General features: G+C 39.9%; 1 protein-coding gene across 1 annotated transcript in view; it reads right to left on the bottom strand.

Moving 5' to 3' along the window:
- Positions 1-17,556, bottom strand: part of LOC149276498 (ubiquitin-protein ligase E3C-like) — a 45,351-nt gene extending 27,795 nt beyond the window's left edge. Inside the window, exons 1-10 of the mRNA XM_089503579.1 lie at positions 17,491-17,556; positions 14,749-14,802; positions 13,049-13,123; positions 12,038-12,178; positions 11,090-11,205; positions 10,150-10,307; positions 9,605-9,758; positions 8,665-8,885; positions 7,886-8,040; positions 7,054-7,241 (exon numbers count right to left, since the gene is read on the bottom strand). Coding sequence (XP_089359705.1) covers positions 7,054-7,241; positions 7,886-8,040; positions 8,665-8,885; positions 9,605-9,758; positions 10,150-10,307; positions 11,090-11,205; positions 12,038-12,178; positions 13,049-13,123; positions 14,749-14,802; positions 17,491-17,556 — 1,328 coding nt within the window. The remainder of the gene's footprint in view (positions 1-7,053; positions 7,242-7,885; positions 8,041-8,664; positions 8,886-9,604; positions 9,759-10,149; positions 10,308-11,089; positions 11,206-12,037; positions 12,179-13,048; positions 13,124-14,748; positions 14,803-17,490) is intronic.
- Between the last annotated feature and the right edge of the window lie 609 nt (positions 17,557-18,165).

The following is an 18,165-nucleotide window of genomic DNA, read 5'->3' as shown; positions in this document are numbered from 1 at the left end:
AACGACAGAACCGTTATATGTCTTTGCTTATCTTAGAAGGAAAGCTACGGAGGCAGCGTGGGGGGCTTTAACTCACACCGGAGAAAATGTTTGCGACCTGGAGCTTTTTGAAATGCGTGAAGCGTAACGCTCCTGAAATAGATAACCAGAAGGCTCCGTAAAACACGTTTCTTCTGAAACTTTGCAAGAAATGCTTTATCACCTTGAAATATTTAAGTGGTTTTTTTTTTGGTTTTTTTTAGCTTTACTGCCAGATCTTCAAAAATAGTAGTAATAATACAACCAACATATTGTCCCTGAACAGATTAATGTATAAAAAACAAAAACCTAATCCAGAACTCATCTTTACAAATAGACAATTGATCTTATCAGTTACTTAGCAAATGATTATTCTTCCCCATCAAGTTATCTCTCCCTTATTGTAAAGTTGCTGATTGCTCTTGACTGGTTCGGGCAGCCTGTCTTCAGGTGGGTGAGAAGAAGAGAACTTCACGATACAAAATTAATTATATTTTCTAGTTTTGCTACAGATTTTGGCTCCCAGGAAGAAAAATAATCCCTTAGCCCCGGCTGTTAATCTCCAAAGCAATTTCCACAAAGAAAACACAGAAGCAACTGGTAGTTTTAATACATTTTTCTAAATTATCCTAATTCTCCTGCACTGAAAAGGAAAATTAAATAACCTCTGTACCCTGTAGCTATTTAACCCAAAAGGACACATTAGATGATCAACATTTGTAAAAGGATTTAAGAGTCTTGTAAAACCCAGGGTGAAATTCCTACCAGGCAAGGATTAAATGGCCCATTAAGCTTTATTTAGCTGAAGCCACTAAAAGTAAATCAGTTAAAGGTGGATTTTTTTTTTAAATTTTATTTACCGTCGCTCATAAATCGTTGACTATTTCCCACCAAGATCCCATCCAAGTTAATGAAGACAATGGGCTGAATTTGCCAAGGGTGATAGGAGAACACTGCGACACTTCTTTAACCTGGGTGGCTTCATAAAGGTGGAAAATGGAAGTTTTGGTTTACTTGACCAGAAATCAGAGAGATGCTAATGGGTGGCACATTTGGGCTTCAACAAAGGCTAATTCAGAGGAGCAATGGACAAAAGATAGTATTTCATTGATAAACACCAAAGGTTAAAATTAAAATACAATAGCACAAGCCAAGGTAAATACAATCAAAGGGAAATTACAAGGAGAAGAAAAATCCAAAATGTGTTTGCACATGATGGAGGAAGGTCAGAGAATGCGCTATTAACACGAGAAGGTTTCTTCTCGGAGGAATTTAGGGTCTCGATGAAATTCCTGGTACAGTCAACATCACACCTTGGTGGCAGCTCTCGCTAGCAAAAAGTCACATTATCGGAGGATAAAAGCATTTACAAATTTCTTAAAATCCTTTTGATTTTATAAGGATTAAAAGTTGTTTAAATAAAAGATGAGAGCTTATAGGACAGTTTCTAGACTCGCTATGAAACAAATTGATATTTTAAGAGAAAAATATTTTACATTTTAAAACATTCGAATTCTAATGGATGCCCATGCCATTATCGTACAAACCGGTCAAGGTAAGACCAGAGAACGGTTTGTTGAATATTGCTTTGAAGAAGCCATGTGAGTGCGAGCCAGAGCCCACTCAAAGTCCTCCTCATCTTCATTGTTTTGGCCCTTCCAAGCGTCCACACGGACGTCTTAAGAATTTCTTTACGATGTGAGCATGGATAGCATAGTGCTGCGCACTTCCAGACGCCTCACGTGCCGTTGGCACCCATGATGATGATGACAACAAACGTAGCTTCTTACATCAAAAGTTCACTGTTTTAAATCTTATTCAATACGTTAAGTATATATTTAGGAGCAATATGCCTTGAAGAGCAACAACAAAACATTTTACATTCTTCCTTTAACTTCAGCCATAACTTGAAGCAGGAACTATTAAAAGATCAATACAGAAAAAGAAAATAAAAAGAGGGGCGAAATATTAACCAAACTGTACTTATTAAAACTAAGCTACTCTATAGCACACTGGACTTAATAAAAATCCTGACGTCCCAGGATAAATGACCCTCGCAGGGCAGAATAGGTTTCGTAAAATCATGTTTCTGGCAGTTTACAGTTCTAATCTCTCTGGCCCTTATAAACGCATGTTTATCTAGAGAGTGAGTTTAGAGCGATAAAACACTCTGCTATTGTTGGTGGATCACCGTAATTAACTGAAAGTGTGAAGAATACAATTTCCTGGTGACCTCAACTCTTCTGTAAACAAGCTTTAAACCCAGGTGCTGCTAACAGGAGCACATATATCCCTTACGCTCACGGATTCCCAACAACGCCAGTAGTCCGATAAACCATTAGCCTTTATATTGCTGTAAAAAAGTGGGCTTTTGTTATTCTCTTTACAAAACTTTCAACTAACTTCTGGTGCTTCAGAAGTGCCATCAATATTCCATTGTATAGAGAGCGATATCATCTCTGATACTGCTCTAATGGTGTCCAAGATCCTGGGCATCATCCCACCACTGGTGGTGGATGTTAATACGTTGAGGGAATCTAAACATGCATGAGATGGGAATATGGCTCCAGAACATGAGACAGATTACGGTCTGAGTCTATATCAGCAAAGACGTACAGACTAGTCGGGCCGAATGGGTCTGATCTGCCGTCAGATTCTACGTTTCCATGTTTAGATAAGCGATGCGACCCATGAAAATTGGTCTTACCACCATAGCACCGGTTCAGTAAGCAGGGAGATTCCATTGGCTCCAATGTTGGTAAGACCACGAATCAATCATGGCTCCAGAATCACTTTTTTATGCATAATAGTAGATTTCGATTGCCGCGTTCCACTACAGGTATGAAGTCTCCGGTGTTACGCGTCTTCTGATCAGTCCGCGAATGGATAGAACAGCTAAGTACAGCTAAGACGCTAATGCACTTTACAGATCAGCGCAATCAATAGAGCAGATTTGACATGCCCCCGGGGAGCCACGACAAATAATACTATGGAAATCCAAGGTTAAATTAACTTCTAAATTGAATCAAACACTAAATCTTGGCGTTCATGGACTCAACAACTTGTAATAAAGCCTGGATTTGTTAAAACGACATTTTCTTAGGAAAACACAATTACTGCCCCGTGAAACGTTACAGCGATGCGACAAAACACGGACCTCCGTACATCTATCCTTCACTTACGATAAAAATCAATAGTGTGTAAGTAGAAATAAATGAGCCGAGGGCTGAATGTTTTAAAACGGGGAATTTTAACGTCGCACGTTGCAGACGAATAACCTTGAGGCTTCCTCCAATTGAAAAATTTAATAATATTGATTATGCGCAACTTTGGCCAGCCAACGAGAATTGTTTTTTAGACACGATAATTTAATGGACTGAGAACACAAGAAAAACAGAAAGGTAAATAATTATTTGGTTCTCTTTTTCATATTTAATTTTAAAATTGTAATATTCGTCGGTGCACAAGGGCCCCAATGTGCTTCAATCAATAAAACGGAACAGATTTATGCCGAGTTCTATTTTCAGAATGATTAAAAAAAACCACGACTGAGTAAAAATCTAAAGCAGGGCTTCACAACTTGGAAGCCAGAGGCACCCCAAAAGCTTACTGCTCGCTCCTTCATTTTTGCTTTATTTATTTTATGAACAGAGAATTTCCAGGATCCTCCCCCACGGATTATAAGAACTATTATACCTTATACAAGAGTTGGCAGAAGGGGAAACTTTCAACAGAGTTGTGTGTACAGGACGGCGGAATCTGATGGCGCTATATAAAACAATAAACAATAATAATAAAAACAGTTGTGACTTCAGCTACCTCACTTCATTTTGAACAATCAACGGCAGGGCTGAGCTGGCCCTGTATAATGCATAATTCAATGTGTAAGATGTAGGATTTAACTATACATTATCCAGGGCCAGCCAGGCTCCTCCTGCAGCAGAAGCTGCATATTGTATAGTGAGGTCATGGAGCTGAATCACAACTCTCCTTTTAGTGAATAGAGCCCATTATCATTGTTTGTTAACACTTTATATGCCAAAATTCAGCTTCTGTATGCCAAAAATCAAGCTTCTGTATCCCAGACCCATATGTCTGTTAATACATTGAGATTCTCATACCCTCCAGCGAATCAGGAAGCCAGAGGGGCTTGGGGGGGTAGAGTGTCGCTCACCGGGACAGGAGGATAGAGTGGCAAAATTGGGACTGTCCTGAGCAAAGCGAGACAGTTGGGAGGTATGTATTTTTTTTTTTTTAAAGGCGCACCAACCAATACTTAATAAAATCCAACTTTATTCAAACCATTAAAAAATGAATATATCCAAAGGCAAGTAACAGAAATGCATAACGAGTTCTGTGTATTTACACGGTTAGTTATAGGCATTTTAGTTGGCCCTCCTTCAAAATTTTGCATCAAACTCCTAATTGTTGTAACGGAAATATATTCAAATCTGTGCTTTAAAAACACAAAACATTACTTTATAAATTTAGGAATTTCACAGCGATATTCTCTTGCAACGACCTACTTATAGATCTATACAGCTTTTAAGCTGTAGAAAGCCGGGAGAAATGTAAGGGATGGCATCTCCAATACCCCCTCGCTCATTAGGATTAGTGTACGATCACGGATGACCCCCAATGATCGTCCTCATCCCATATGGTCCGGGGAAGCAGCAAACCCACATAATCCGTAAAAAAAACACACACAGATAAAACATTCCCAAAAATTCTCTGCAGAATTGCAGCCCGGCGCTGTCCGCTTTAGATGGCTTCTCCGCAGACTATAATATTCTGTTAGCATAATGTTCATAACCCATTAATTCTACATCTGGCAGAGCGTATTGATGACCCAAGAGATTCAAAGATGTAACTAATATTATGAGTTTTAATTAAATATAATTATGTGCATTAGTGTTCATTTGGAGAGTGTTCCAGTGCCGGCCACCGTTAAAGGACCGGGAAGAGCCAAGTGAAATTTATGGCCGTGTGCTCTATCAGCTACTTAACGGCGCGGAGGGCGTCCTTTCTTAAAGGTGGAATGGACTCGTCACGGCGGACGCAGGTAGGAAAAGAATTTTCGGCCACGACTAAAAGATATAAACTGCGTATCCTCGTGGAAGCAGATGCTGTAAAAGTCCGGCTAAAGCATCGATGCATTAAAAATCACTAATTGCAATTCCAGGCACCAGGTAGTTTTTCGACAATGAAGTTAAGGATCCTAATGAAGCTTCTGCTGTTATCTAGCATCTCACATCCTGCTTTAACGCAATTAAAAACCTAATTACCCTCATCGAAGGACGGCCGTTTCACCGACGGCTTACTTCCTGACGGCAATAAACACCAGTGGGCCAAGACAGGGTCTTAATGGGTTCGCTCTTGCGTTGTTTGCTATGGCAGAAAATGATTAGATCCCATTCTTTTTAGAATGGCAGCGGTCTGATTTTAATGTTGATGGATGTGTCTGCTGCACATGTTAAGGATAAGTCCTGACACGCGCCGTTACACTTCAAACACCGCCAGCATAACATAAATATAAAAATTACTTTAAATTAGACCAAAAAGTTCTGATCCTCATCAACAATTACACACCAGACTATAACGAGTTACTGAAGTTTGTACCAAGCTCTGTCCCGAGACCGCTTAAGGATTTCAGCTACCGAATACATATTCGTTCACTACTGGTCAAAAGTTTGGGGTCACTGAGATGTTTTCATGGAAAACAAGGATATTTCTGGCTGTAACTTAATTGCAAAAGGGTTTTCTAACCATCAATCAGCCTTTTAAACGTAAACTTGGATCAGCGAACACAACGTGCCATTGGAACACAGGAGTGATGGAAGTGATAAAGGGCCATTGGAACACAGGAGTGATGGGAGTGATAAAGGGCCATTGGAACACAGAAGTGATAGGAGTGATAAAGGGCCATTGGAACACAGGAGTGATGGGAGTGATAAAGGGCCATTGGAACACAGGAGTGATGGGAGTGATAAAGGGCCATTGGAACACAGGAGTGATGGGAGTGATAAAGGGCCATTGGAACACAGGAGTGATGGGAGTGATAAAGGGCCTCTGTATGCCTACGAAGAGATACCATTAAGAATCAGCCATTAACAGCAACAATAGTCATTTACAACATTAACCCCGTCTGCGCTGGATTTCTGATCCATTTCATGTTATTTTAATAGACAGTATATGCTTTTATTTAAAAAACAATGATTTATTTCGGGAGACGCCTGCGCTAATTTTTCATTCATGCGATAGAAGCCTCTCTCCACCCGCATCGATGACATAGCAAAAGAAAAAAATCTGAGCTGGCGTCATCTAAGGGCCACAGCATGTTAAGGACGGAACCGTCACTGCAGAGTATGATAACTAACAAGAGCAATACTAATTGTGCAGCGCTGCGGAACGTTAGCGCTTATTAAATAAAGGTTAATAATAATAAATGTGTTACATTTGATAAATCTCCGCACTCTGCTCTTGGGGCCATCACAGATGCGCTAAAAGGAGCCACGTGGTCACATGACTCTATAATGTAGTGACTGATGATCTCGAAAATTTCTGACCTCAGTCTATTCCGCAGATGGATCTGTACAAAGTAGCCGAGGTTAGTCTCCTGCGGCGCCATCATTCAGAAGGCCTGTACTGGTTAGGCCCAATGGTTTCAGATTGGCCTGTACTGTAATTGTGCTCAGTTGTTGTGCGCTCTGTTAGAGAGTATTCATCAATGCAAATTCATCAATGCTGGGTTCTGTTATAGTGGAGAAGCCACTCTGTCACAGGACAGCAGGGGTAATTAAATATGAACAGCCTGACAAACAGAAATCACGTATGCTGTACCAGGGACTTTTAGATGTAATGTAAGGGACTTTTACTTTACAGAGACCGGTAGATAAGTGAAACAGCCTCCCAGCAGAAGTGGTAGAGGGTAATACAGTAAGGGTATTAAACAGGCATGGGATAGGCATAGGACTCCTGAATCTAAAACGAGACCTCTCTATCATTTTAAGCATGAAGGTTATTATTAACACTTACCTGACTTTTGGCACCATCATCCGGTGTTGCACCATTAGCGTGTGGCATATGGAGGCCATCAAAGTGAAGACTTCCTCGCTGGCTGAATCTCTCCACACCATGCTGAGCAGGGTATTGGTCTGCTGCTTGGTATCCAGTTTCTTTAGACACTCCTCGGTGATATACTGCACCGACATCTTACCGTCACCCTAATACCGCAAAACAAAAGCTTTTCAGGGCCGTGCAGGAAGAAATCGAACGGAATAATAATAAATTCAGTAAAGCTAAGCGGCTCGTAAAGCAATAAGCAGAGGTTTAAGGGCTTTCTACGAGCTGTGCCGATAATCAGCTTTTACCTATCCGTAAACGCTTAAAGCAAGCGCTCCAACTGAAATCGATGCACATGGGGGTCTCATTAGAACCCCCTGTAAGTCTCACGCACGCCCGAGCTGAGTGCCAAACATAACACCTTCTGAGGAGGACATGGATTTGGCCAAATGCATCTTCTACAAGGCAAGAAGATGGGAGCTTGGAAACCACAAGATGCGTTGGCATGCGTTGTGAATCCCTCTATAGCACTGGATGCAAAAAAAAAAAAAGTCAACGAAAATGCGTGCGATGGCTGTTACTGAAAGAGGGATCTGCTCAATTTACAATAAATTAGGAGGTTGAGGAGGAATTAGGACAGCAGGTGGTGGGACGGACGGTTTCATTTCCAGAATGTAGGTTCTGGCATTAAGCAGATAGACTGTGAGCCTTTAATGTTAGAATAAGTAAGGGAGTCGGACAGAACAAGGTAGGCAATTTTAGAGAATAGGTACAGCGTGAGTGGCAAGCAAAAACGGTGTCTTACAATGGTGGTAGCCATCTTGCTAATGTCGTCGTCGTCATCTTCTGAGTCGCTTGTAAGCTCTTGATGGTTTGCGCTGGACGACGACACAGGGAGCTGGGTGAGAAACATCTGGAGGACTCTCAAGTAAACAAGCATTCCTTCTTCTGACAAGCTTCCTGAGAAATACAGGTCATATATATGTAATTAGAACATAAAGCCAATCAAGTGAACTCCATGTAAATATAAACCAATAAATACAATATGTTACGATAATATAATTTAAAAAAATCCCAGGAAGACACCATACTTCATTCTTTTGGCATTTTGGGCCCTGATTACAACAATATAAAAAATATTTTGTCCTTGATCATGCTGTATACAGTAATAACCCCCAGTAATAACCCCCCCATGCGGTACACAGTGATAAACCTCCCCAGCGCTTTATGCAGTAATAACCCCGACCACTGTATACAGTAATAACCCCCCCGTGCTGTACACAGTAATAACCTTTGGAACACAGGAGCGATGGGAGTGATAAAGGGCCACTGGAACACAGGAGCGATGGGAGTGATACAGGGCCACTGGAACACAGGAGCGATGGGAGTGATAAAGGGCTTCTGTACGCCAATGAAGATATTGCATCTTCCAAACTTTTGAACAGGTAGTGTGTATAAAGTATAGATAACAAAACGTGCTGGCGTAGACACATCTCTTCACAGCTCATGCTATCTGTCTTGACTTTCCGCAGAAATGTGATAAATAAATAAATGAAAACGTGACGGAGACATTATGTTCTGTACCTAAATATGTTTCTCCAGCCGTCAGCACAAAGTAGAAGAGCCAGGGGGCTTTATCGCATTTCCTCGCACGCCGGGACTCGCTAGCAAGCAGCGCATCCAGAAAAAGCTCATACGGGAAAGCGGTTTGCACGTCTGCGAGAGCGGGGACGATGAAATGGAATATCTGATCCGTGTACGGTGCAGCCAGGAACTCCTCGGTAAACGCCGTGAAAACCTGCTGCCTACAAGACACACAAACAGTCGATTTCTCTCTGATTAGAAAGCACATTTGTGTTTAGTAAGATATTCTGTTTCTGTCCTATTACGCTACCACTCAAAAGTTTGGGGTCACTGAGCTGTTTTCATAGAAAATAAGGCAATTTCTAACATAATTGTAAAAAGGTTTTCTAACGATCAATTATCCTTTTAAACTTAAACTTGGATCAGTGAACACAACGCGCCATTGGAGCACAGGAGTGATGGGAGTGATAAAGGGCCATTGGAGCACAGGAGTGATGGGAGTGATAAAGGGCCATTGGAAAACAGGAGTGATAAAGGGCCATTGGAACGCAGGAGTGATAAAGGGCCATTGGAACGCAGGAGTGATAAAGGGCCATTGGAACACAGGAGTGATGGGAGTGATAAAGGGCCTCTCTGTACATCGGTGAAGAAAGTCCATTAAAAATCGTCCGTTTCCAACTACAATAGTCATTTACAAAATGGATTTCTGATCCACTTCATGCTTTTCTTTCAAAAACAAGGACATTTCTAAGTGACCCCAATTTGTTGCGCTGTAATGTATATGAGAAAGGTGTATCTTATGCTGTCTTTATAAGGTAGAATATGGCTATTTGCAACAATCCAGCTGGTAGCCAACACCATAAAGCGTTTGGCTCATTGTAGGTGATGTAAGTTGCCCGAGATTCCCATAACACAAACCGCCAGCGGAGGAACGTCTTACCTCGCATCCTCAGAACAGGAGTTATACGTAAAGTGCAAAGGTTTCAGAACATTTTCTAGTAGTACTTTAGCGATGGGTACTCTGGAGACATCTGCATATTCAACGCTCGGTGGAAGTTTGTTATTAATTAACAAGTAGAGAGACCTGTAGAATCCTGAAATGTAGATACAGAAAATCAGATAAGTAACCGGAACCATAAGACTTTGACTTCATTTACATTATATCCTTATACAATAACGTCTTTGCAGTGTGCTTTTTATATCACATTTGTTGCCCTGGGGTAAATCCAGACTGAAACGGTAAACTTCAACACTAAAAGATTTTCCAAAGTGGTGTAGGATACAACACAAAATAAATATACAGAAAAATATAGACACACCGTGTCATATTCTAGCCTAGGCTAACTACGGAGATCTTAGGGGGCATATATAACATATATAATATAATGTATATATACACACATACAAACATACAATTTGGAATGATTAGACAAGAAGCTTGTGAAAAGTTTGGAAAACCTGATTTCTTTCTTCAAGAAGACTGACCTTTTAGAATCATGTAGTGCAAAATTTGTTCAACTAGCGCAGCCACGCATCTGGCGTCTTGTAGAACAGGCAAATATGTGTTTTCTGATGCAAAAACCTCCAACATCCTCATCGGTAGTGCAACATTCAGGCTGTCGTCATGACAATTCTGCAACAACCTTAAAAAAGTAATGCACAAAGGTAAACTCAACGTTTGTGGCATAAATATTTGTGCAACTACATTGGGCACTTGGTTGCGAGAACTAGATTCTCAAATAGCAGAGGATCATGAGTGGGAAACATATAAAAAATATAAAAAATATCAATTTAATATTAATGCATTTCTTGAGCTATTTCCCCATGTTTTGTAACCACTGCTGGGTTTATACACTATTGTTCAAAAGTTTGGAGTAACTTAGAAATTTGTTTGTGAAGGAGAAGCAACCTTTGTCCACTAAAATAACATGAAATGCATCAAAAATCCAGTGCAGATGGGGTTAATGCTGTAAATGACTATTGTAGCTGGAAACGTTCATAGGTGTACAGAGGCCCTTTATCACTCCCATCACTCCTGTGTTCCAATGGCCCTTTATCACTCCCATCACTCCTGTGTTCCAATGGCCCTTTATCACTCCCATCACTCCTGTGTTCCAATGGCCCTTTATCACTCTCATCACTCCTGTGTTTCAATGGCCCTTTATCACTCCCATCACTCTTGTGTTCCAATGGCACGTTGTGTTCGCTGATCCAAGTTTAAATTTAATAGGCTAATTGATCGTTTGAAAACCCTTTTGCAATTAAGCTACAGCTAGAAATGTTCTTGTTTCACATGAAAACGACTCAGTGACCCCAAACTTTTGAACGGTAGTGTGTGTCAACCAAAAGAAAACCCTCCATTACCATTATTAGGGCAAAAAGTATATTACAGGACAGACCTTTATTGAGAGGCTCCAGCCCTTACCTGCAACATAACCCCAAGAGTCTCTTGATCTGGTAGAGACAGGTGAGTCTGTCTGGACCCAACAGCTGTTTTACAAACTGGGAATTCTGCTTTATTAAGTTCTGACATATCCATATCTGCAAGAAAAAGATCACCAGAGAATTAGCAGCATCAGAGTTTAGCCACAGACATCTAAAGGGACAGATTATGACCTGCCCAGCGTCAAAGCATCATCCTTACTCACAGGATATGATGTCATTTTAGTCTTCCATCGGTATAATTTAGCTGCCGTGAAGTTATGCATAAGAAGTGATGTGATGTTTAAAAGGTCATCTTACCACCCTAGCAGCCCACTGAGTGGTCCATTCAAAAGAAACCTTCTCTTGGCTGCTATTGTGATTACACTAGAACCACTTTTTATCCGTATGCCTCAATGTTGCAAAGCCACAATTTATTCAAGGGTCCAAAGAACTAGCACTAGTATTATCAGAGAACGCGGCTCTCTTAGCACCACAGAGACAGAATTTGATGGCAGATAAGATCCATTGGGCACATCTGGTCTGTTTGATGCACCAGCTTCTCGGGGGGGGGCTCTCCTGCACCAGGAATCCTTAGTGGGCTACTTTCACTCCTGCCAACCCTCGCCTTCGGTGCAGGGTGCAGAAATGTCATGGGTGGCATCTCACATCCTGCGATCGCTTACCAAACCATACAACCAAACCTTACAGAAAGTGAGAAGGGTGACCAACAGACCATACCAGCACGTGTGACAACATAGTGGAAACGTCTCAATCTGTAAAGATTTTTTTCTTCTTCGAATGGGCGAATCGTTCCAATCAGAATTTATAGTGAATAACAGTTTCCAGGCGATAAGCCTTTTAAGGGGACCATCCTGACCTCGGACCTTATCTTTCTAAGAAGATTAATATATATATATATATATATATATATATATAGCATTATACCTACCAATCGTTTGGAATCCTCACTCTGTCTGTAAAAAAATAGGAGCTTCCGTACTAAGAGGATGAGGTTGGCGCCGTTAGCCGCACTCCCATTGGCCGAAGCGGAATTGACACAGTAATCGAATTCACTTCTCTGAATGGCGTACTTGAAAAAAGGAAAACGGAGGTACGTTAAAAACGTAGAACATGTATTTTAAAGAAAGAACTCATAATTCTTCCCAAATATCTAAGAGGATGAATTAAGCAGATGCAAGGCATTGCTGTTGGTGTATTGTTGGGGATACCCTACAGACACCTGAATATATATATATATATATATATATATATATATATATATATATATGTATAGGGATCGGGAGGTAAACTGCATTGGAGAACACATCAGCTTTTGAGCAGAAAAAAAGTTAAATCCTTTTATTTGAAATGTCTTAAAATCTGTCACCGAGCGAGTTTTAATAATATTAACTGAATCCATGCTGCGTTGATGCCAAGGTTGTATTTGGTGAAACTGTTGGAATTAATAATAAACAATTTTGTGAATAGAATTTTTAAATTAAGAATATTAGAGGAAGGCCTCTGACATGTGTCGCACACTAACATTACATGTATGACCTAAAACCTATTGGCCGATTGGACATCCGGGTCCAATGGAGTCCAATCCTGATTGGTCGGTATCGTGCAGCCCGTGCACCAGATATCCTGAATGTTCTACGGATCATGGCTTTGCGCCTTTGCCGATAAGTGAAACTGTATCTTATCTAAGATCACAAAAGGGAGACACTAAGAAGGCAGCAAACCAGCCAGAGGGAAACAACTAATGGCTTTCGGTATATGTTATACAGCAAATGTTATATACAGGATCCTCGGCAGCCTTCGGGAACCCCATCAGGACGTGGCTTCTTTATTTATAAGCTCTACAAAACATCAGCTACCTGATGCTGTAGTACCTCCCTAACATTCAAATACAGACAAGTTATTTGAAATTAATTTTGTCTTTTAATTTTTAAACCCGTACTTGCAGTTTTCTGTCCCTGTAGCCTCGTACGTAGGACTGGATGATTATTGCGTTCTTCAGCCTCCTTCGTTCTTCCTACGAATAGAAAGATCCGAAACATTTTAACTAAAACGAGAGATTGTCACGCACAAAGCTGGGGCATCACGTAGAATTTCACTTGTTTAGAAGATATATCCCTACAGATGCTCATGTCGTCCTAGGTGGCACCTACAGGAGGTCCACATAATGTGAATGGCTTTCTAGCTCGTCTACTAGTATTCCATCATTTTTGCATCTTTCACAGTGAATGATGGGAGTTTACCCGGGCAAACCTATCCCTATCTATCATCAGAAATAGCTTAGTGTGGTGGCACCAGTTTAAAACATGATGTGAGGCCCTTTAACAGCATAACAAAAATAATTATTTCATGCTGAGTAAAAAAACACAATTAACATATTTTCTTTTTGGTGTAAAAAAGAGAAATGGAGATACGAAAAGCGACTGGCCCCCTTTCAAATCTTAGCCCATAAGACTTCCAATCGTTGGATTATTACCTTACATCATCTCTTTTATTTTTCAATTATAAAAGTTTATGGTAACAATTACCCAACAGTTTATTTCACTACTATTAAAAAGAATGTTTATTCTGTAGAATCGTTAATATAAATGGCTGCTCGGAATCCATTCTTAATTCTTTAGGTTTTGCCACAAACGCGAAATTAGGGCAATTACATTTATTTCTTTTTTTTATATATATTTGACAGTATTCAACAATAAAAAAAAAAACATAACAAAAAATATAGTTAACTGAATGAAGTGTCATGGATATCCCTGTTGGTCTTAATTTAATAAAGTGTAATTTATCAAAGTAATTTGATTTTTATTTTTTTTTGTCGGAAATATGTACTATAGAGACAGTCAGCAGAAAACTTGTGGATTTCAGTCTCTGGAAGGCTCCTACTGCAAAAAGGGCTGAGCTGACCCTGTATAATGCATGATTCAATGGTTGGGAAGACTTGAAGAACTCACTATTAACTGTATATTTTACATAGAAACATAGAATTTCCCAACAGATAAAAACCATTCAGCCCATCTAGTCTGCCCCTTCTTGCAGCAGAAGATCAATGGGATGGACCTTCTTGATATATAGTGAAGTCAAGAAGCTGAAACACAGCTCTCCTGCCATCTCCCCCTTTATTGAATAGACCCAATTGTCTCAACGTGACACAGCTAGCATATCGAATCCGGTTCTGTCTAAATTCCTTTCATTAGCGTATCTAATCACCATACAGTTTAATTGGAAAGGATAATCCAGCAGATTCTAGGAACATGGCTGCTTTCTACACTGATTTCTACTAAATTGCTTTCTACTCTCCCCGGTCGTCCAGCCAATTTACAGACTCGAGTGTCAAGGAAGACTGATATTCCTAGACCACTACAAAACTCATAGAAGTCACAACAATGTGCTGTACAATAAAGTAAAAACACAGAAATATATATATATATATATATAATCTATATATATATATATATATATATATAATCTATATATATATATATAATCTATATATATCTATATATATAATCTAATCTATATATATATATAATACATATTATATACATATATTAAATATTATATATAATATATATATATAATATTATAATATATATAGATATATAATATAATCCAGGAAGGTATTCTATAAACTAATGTACTTACCTCTCTTTTACGTCTCTCCTCCTGAGTACGGTGCAGAAGGGAAGCTTTTTCTTCCTGAAATTAAAATAAATATTCTGAATCACACGCCATGCAATTAATAGTAACATAGTAACATAGTAACATAGTTCATAAGGTTGAAAAAAGACCAAAGTCCATCAAGTTCAACCTATATACATATTGTGTCCCTACTGTGTTGATCCAGAGGAAGGCAAAAAACCCTTATGAAGCAGATGCCAATTGCCCCATACCAGGGGGAAAATTCCTTCCCGACTCCAAATATGGCAATCAGAATAAATCCCTGGATCAACGTTCTGTCCCTATTAATCTAATATCCATAACTTGTAATATTGTAAACTTGTATAATTAATCATAATTAATTATACACAAACACAAGGGCACTAACAGATGCTTCTCTCCTTCTGTAGATTTCTGAAAACATGACACTACTTGGTAATGCTACATTTTTGTTTCGTTCTTGCAACGTATGGGAGGTCTCATTAGCCTCCGAGGAACTCTCACGCGAGCCTAAGCGGCGGCGAGTATAACGCGCATGCTGTGACACGTTAAAGAGCTGGAACAGAAAATGATTATTTAACGGGGGCACACAGTTATCATTTAATAATAATAATCATATAATAATTCTGATCCTGAGAAAGTGAAATCAAGATGGCGGCTCTGATGGAAGATGTACGTAAGGTGCGCTTCTAATACATACACATTTCTTATTTAATCAATAAACACGGAATTAAAAGGTTAATGAGCGCGCAGATGGGGGAAAGGTGATAGATTCGCTTTGAGTCACACTGGTTTACATTAGAACAATGTTTTATCTCCATTCCTTAAAAGAAGTGCATCTTTCTCTAATATAGAGGCAGAGCCGCCACAAGAAGTGTTCATTAGCAAGAGAAATTGGTACATTTAGCGCAGACTGGAATTTCTTATCCCTACCCTTTCAGGAAATAGCTATCCGTAAAAGAGCGATAATAATTTCAATTCCGCGCAACCGACTCTCGCGGGCAGGATATCATTTGCAGAATATATGTTTTGCAGGATATACCTTAATGAGGTGACCGCAGGCTTTTTTTCTTTTTCTTTACAAATATAAAAACCAAGGACAAGAGAGATCAAAAGACACTTAAAGTCCCCGTCCTTCCCAATAATAAAATCATCAAACTACCCACCATATCCTGATCTCGACTGTATTATTTCACCTTATTTGTTTCTTTGTGCTCCAGAACATGTAAGTGTCCAGAAGACTTAAAAATAAGTAGAGGGCCTAATAAATCGATTTATTTATTTGATATATATACGTTACCGTTCAAAAGTTTAGGGTTAATTAGAAATGTTTTTGGTTTTGAACAAAAAGCTAATTTTGTGCATTAAAATGACATGAAATAGATCAGAAATCCAGCGCAGACAGGGTTGGAAATGACTATTGAGCTGGAAACTACTGAATTTTAATGGAATCTCTTCATAAGCGTACAGAGGCCCTTTATCACTCCCATCACTCCTGTGTTCCAATGGCCCTTTATCACTCCCATCACTCCTGTGTTCCAATGGCCCTTTATCACTCCCATCAATCCTGTGTTCCAATGGCACATTGCGTTCGCTGATCCAAGTTTAAAAGGATAACTGATCGTCAGAAAAGCTCAGTGACCCCAAACTTTTGAACAGCCGCATAGCAATAGATAATGTTTCGGAGTATTTTATGAGAGTTTCATTCCGCACTCGGTTTGCAGACCTGCTGAGGATGCAAAGTAAAATCCCGCAAATGCCAAGGCCATGTTATTTAACAGCTTTAAAAAAATATCTAGGGAAGGCAGCAAGGTCGATGTTAAAGGGACAGGTTAATGTCCTTGACATCCCCCCATTCACTCTGTGATCACTTTACTATGCATTCCTCCAAATGAAAAAAAATAGCACTTACCTGACACATAAGAGGCAGTCCTGCAGCAGCCCGCTCCCAAATCTCATCTACATACTAGCACCAGACCAGTAAACATGTTAAACACTGCTCTTAGATGGTTATGGACTAACTTATGGGTAGTCCGGGCTTTCACCACAGCCTAGACCTTGACGATCCTACTTGATCACCAAGTATTTCAGGATCCAGGAAGCTGCTGGCACAATAACGCAGAGAAGGCATGGGAACACCACTGGTGTTTAATGGGTTAAATTATGTCTTTTTAGGGGCTCGTTGCAGCACCATATACAGGCAGGGCTGGACTGTGCGTTCAAATAGACCCTGGCAGTTTAAGGACATGGAGAAACTGGACCAGCCAGGTATATCTGCCTTCAAATAGGTTTCTCTAAGAGCAAGCTGGAGCTAATGGCTGTTTTTTAAAAGGGTTTTGGGGTTGACCTCATTCTGAAGTCCATTATGAAGAAGCTGCTTCTTAAGACAAATTTTCTATATTTTTTTATACCTCTTTCTCTGATTATTGGCCTTCGTGTCACTTTAAAGCAACCTCTACGCAAATGACTAAGCTCCAAATATCTCTCCATCTGGAGGCACCTGTTCATCGGCAGTGCAATGTAATAAGTCAGCTTCTATATTTGTGCTTTCTGGCTTCATCCGTGTTGGAACAATGCCTTCGCCGATCATAAGGCAGGCCACGCAAAAGACCACTTATATCTATTTAATTCACAGACTGAACAGATAATATTTAGGGGAAAAAAAGATAAAAAATCAGATATAAATTGTATTTATTAAAGATCAGAATGAAGATATGGGGATTTTACCTTTCTACTCGCGCCTCCTAGCGAAACCTTCGGCCTTGTTTTGAAATCTCCCTCAAAGCTGAACATGGTTACAGTTTATCCCATCTAGAAGATATGGCGATCCTGATGGGATGCTGAAACAGAGAAGCAACGTTTAGGAATGAACAACGCAAGCCCCAAACAAAACAAGTAAAATTATATATACAAGACATTTGCAGAGAGGAGAGAACACCTGATACGTCCAACATTAACATCTTGGAGTCCACTTATACAAGGCCGGACTATTGACAATAGACATGTAGGTACTTTATGGCCTGCTGTCATTCTTTTAAAATTCTTCGTTTGTGTGTCGCATCCCCCCCCCCCCACCATGGGAAAAGTGAACAATGATGTAAAATAAAAGAAAGGCGCAACATCACGGCCACCGTTATAAAGTTAAGAAGTGTAAGTGAATAATAAGGCAAAAAGCATCATATCTGCGTTTATCGAACTTTGTAAATACGATTACTGTTTTGCTGTATTAAGTATAATGGATCGCACGCTTTCAAGACTATGCAGGACTCTTCAGGAAAACTCTCTAAGTTCTCACGGACGCTAACAAGACTTTTCAGGGGGCTGCCCCTATCCTCTAGAATGCCCCCCCGGCCTATCTGTCTTTTCCCGGCCTTCGATCCTTCAAAAAGTCCCAAGATCCAC

The sequence above is a fragment of the Sceloporus occidentalis genome, unplaced genomic scaffold (genome assembly GCF_023333645.1).
Source record: "Sceloporus occidentalis isolate IW3139 unplaced genomic scaffold, rSceOcc1.0.p SCAF_236, whole genome shotgun sequence".
Lineage (NCBI taxonomy): Eukaryota > Metazoa > Chordata > Lepidosauria > Squamata > Phrynosomatidae > Sceloporus > Sceloporus occidentalis.
This window is presented reverse-complemented; position numbering and strand designations above follow the sequence as displayed.